General features: G+C 44.2%; 1 protein-coding gene across 1 annotated transcript in view; it reads right to left on the bottom strand.

The window, feature by feature from the left end:
• unc13d (unc-13 homolog D (C. elegans)) overlaps positions 1-2,500 on the bottom strand; it is a 52,744-nt gene that overhangs the window by 37,883 nt on the left and 12,361 nt on the right. The window contains exons 9-12 of the mRNA XM_072455649.1: positions 2,266-2,310; positions 2,135-2,203; positions 2,001-2,070; positions 1,812-1,916 (exon numbers count right to left, since the gene is read on the bottom strand). Of these exons, the coding sequence (XP_072311750.1) occupies positions 1,812-1,916; positions 2,001-2,070; positions 2,135-2,203; positions 2,266-2,310 (289 nt within the window). The remainder of the gene's footprint in view (positions 1-1,811; positions 1,917-2,000; positions 2,071-2,134; positions 2,204-2,265; positions 2,311-2,500) is intronic.

The following is a 2,500-nucleotide window of genomic DNA, read 5'->3' as shown; positions in this document are numbered from 1 at the left end:
TAATCTAATGCCCTGTAGTATTACCACAGTACTGTAATGCCCTGTAGTATTACCACAGTAATCTAATGCCCTGTAGTATTACCACAGTACTGTAATGCCCTGTAGTATTACCACAGTAATCTAATGCCCTGTAGTATTACCACAGTACTGTAATGCCCTGTAGTATTACCACAGTACTGTAATGCCCTGTAGTATTACCACAGTACTGTAATGCCCTGTAGTATTACCACAGTACTGTAATGCCCTGTAGTATTACCACAGTACTGTAATGCCCTGTAGTATTACCACAGTACTGTAATGCCCTGTAGTATTACCACAGTACTCTAATGCCCTGTAGTATTACCACAGTACTGTAATGCCCTGTAGTATTACCACAGTACTGTAATGCCCTGTAGTATTACCACAGTACTGTAATGCCCTGTAGTATTACCACAGTAATCTAATGCCCTGTAGTATTACCACAGTACTGTAATGCCCTGTAGTATTACCACAGTACTGTAATGCCCTGTAGTATTACCACAGTACTGTAATGCCCTGTAGTATTACCACAGTACTGTAATGCCCTGTAGTATTACCACAGTACTCTAATGCCCTGTAGTATTACCACAGTACTGTAATGCCCTGATGAAGAACGCCATGGTTGAAGCCTGGTCGGGCCCCCCATAACAACAAAAGAGCCCCCCATAACAACAAAAGGGCCCCCCATAACAACAAAGGGCCCCCATAACAACAAAAGGGCCGCCCATAACAACAACATAGCCCCCCATAACAACAAAAGGGCCCCCATAACAACAAAAGGGCCCACTATAACAACAAAGGGCCCCCCATAACAACAACAGGGCCCACCATAACAACAAAAGAGCCCCCTATAACAACAAAGGCCCCCCCATAACAACAAAAGGGCCCCCATAACAACAAAAGAGCCCCCTATAACAACAAAGGGCCCCCCATAACAACAAAAGAGCCCCCCATAACAACAAAAGGGCCCCCCATAACAACAAAGGGCCCCCATAACAACAAAAGGGCCCCCCATAACAACAAAAGGGCCCCCATAACAACAAAAAGAGCCCCCCATAACAACAAAAGGGCCCCCCATAACAACAAAGGGCCCCCCATAACAACAAAAGAGCCCCCCATAACAACAAAAGAGCCCCCCATAACAACAAAAGGGCCCCCCATAACAACAAAGGGCCCCCATAACAACAAAAGGGCCCCCATAACAACAAAAGGGCCCCCATAACAACAAAGGCCCCCCCATAACAACAAAAGGGCCCCCATAACAACAAAAGAGCCCCCTATAACAACAAAGGGCCCCCCATAACAACAAAAGAGCCCCCCATAACAACAAAAGGGCCCCCCATAACAACAAAGGGCCCCCATAACAACAAAAGAACCCCCCATAACAACAAAATAGCCCCCCATAACAACAAAAGGGTCCCCCATAACAACAAAAGGGCCCCCCATAACAACAAAAGAGCCCCATAACAACAAAAGAGCCCCCTATAACAACAAAGGGCCCCCCATAACAACAAAAGAGCCCCCCATAACAACAAAAGGGCCCCCCATAACAACAAAGGGCCCCCATAACAACAAAAGGGCCCCCCATAACAACAAAATAGCCCCCCATAACAACAAAAGAGCCCCCCATAACAACAAAATAGCCCCCCATAACAACAAAAGGGTCCCCCATAACAACAAAAGGGCCCCCCATAACAACAAAAGAGCCCCCCCATAACAACAAAGGGCCCCCCATGACAACAATGTGCCTGAAGTGCAGACAGAGCCCTGGCAGCATCTCCCGTGTTACTCACTGATTTATGGATGAACTTCAGATTCAGGTGACACTGTCCACGATTGGGATACGTCTCGGTTCTGGGCTCTAAGTTGTACCAGAGATCTTCAGTACAATGGAGATCCTACAGAGATGATATTATGATTCATATTATCATTATTATGAGTAGATTCGTGCAAAAGCAAGAGGAAGCTAATAGACAATGCACCTGTAGCTTTAGGCTAATTCTTCCCAAAAAGTCATCGGTTCCTTTCTCCTTTTTGGCATCCTTGATCATTCTACAAATACATCAATCAAATACATGGCATGTTTTTCTGAAAATAATTATGAGAGTTGTATTACCTTCTTAAGCTGTTCAAAGTTTTAATCTCCTCTAATTTTTGAGAGAGCGATACCTCTTCGTCCTTATCCCTGAAATAGAAATTGAACAAAGTGAACCATTTTCACTAAAGAATGAAATAATATCTCCTTACCACATCTCCAGGTGGAAACTTGCACCTGCCAAGTCCCCAAACTCCCTGAAAATATTCACACAATCAAAAAGTATACATTATATCTAAGTTTAGTACTATTACTACTACTGCAACAACTACTTTTTATTCATTTATTCTTTCGCCTGTAGGCTTTATTCAACTGGACAGTATAGTTTAGCACGAACTGGGAACGAGACTAAGGAATGACATGCAGCAAATGGTCAAGACACGCAGC

Source organism: Eucyclogobius newberryi, unplaced genomic scaffold, assembly GCF_026437365.1.
Source record: "Eucyclogobius newberryi isolate DKJ021-1_F unplaced genomic scaffold, fEucNew1.0.hap1 SCAF_20, whole genome shotgun sequence".
In the NCBI taxonomy this organism is placed as follows: domain Eukaryota; kingdom Metazoa; phylum Chordata; class Actinopteri; order Gobiiformes; family Gobiidae; genus Eucyclogobius; species Eucyclogobius newberryi.
Note: the sequence above shows the minus strand (reverse complement) of the source record. Positions and strands in the feature narration are given on the sequence as shown.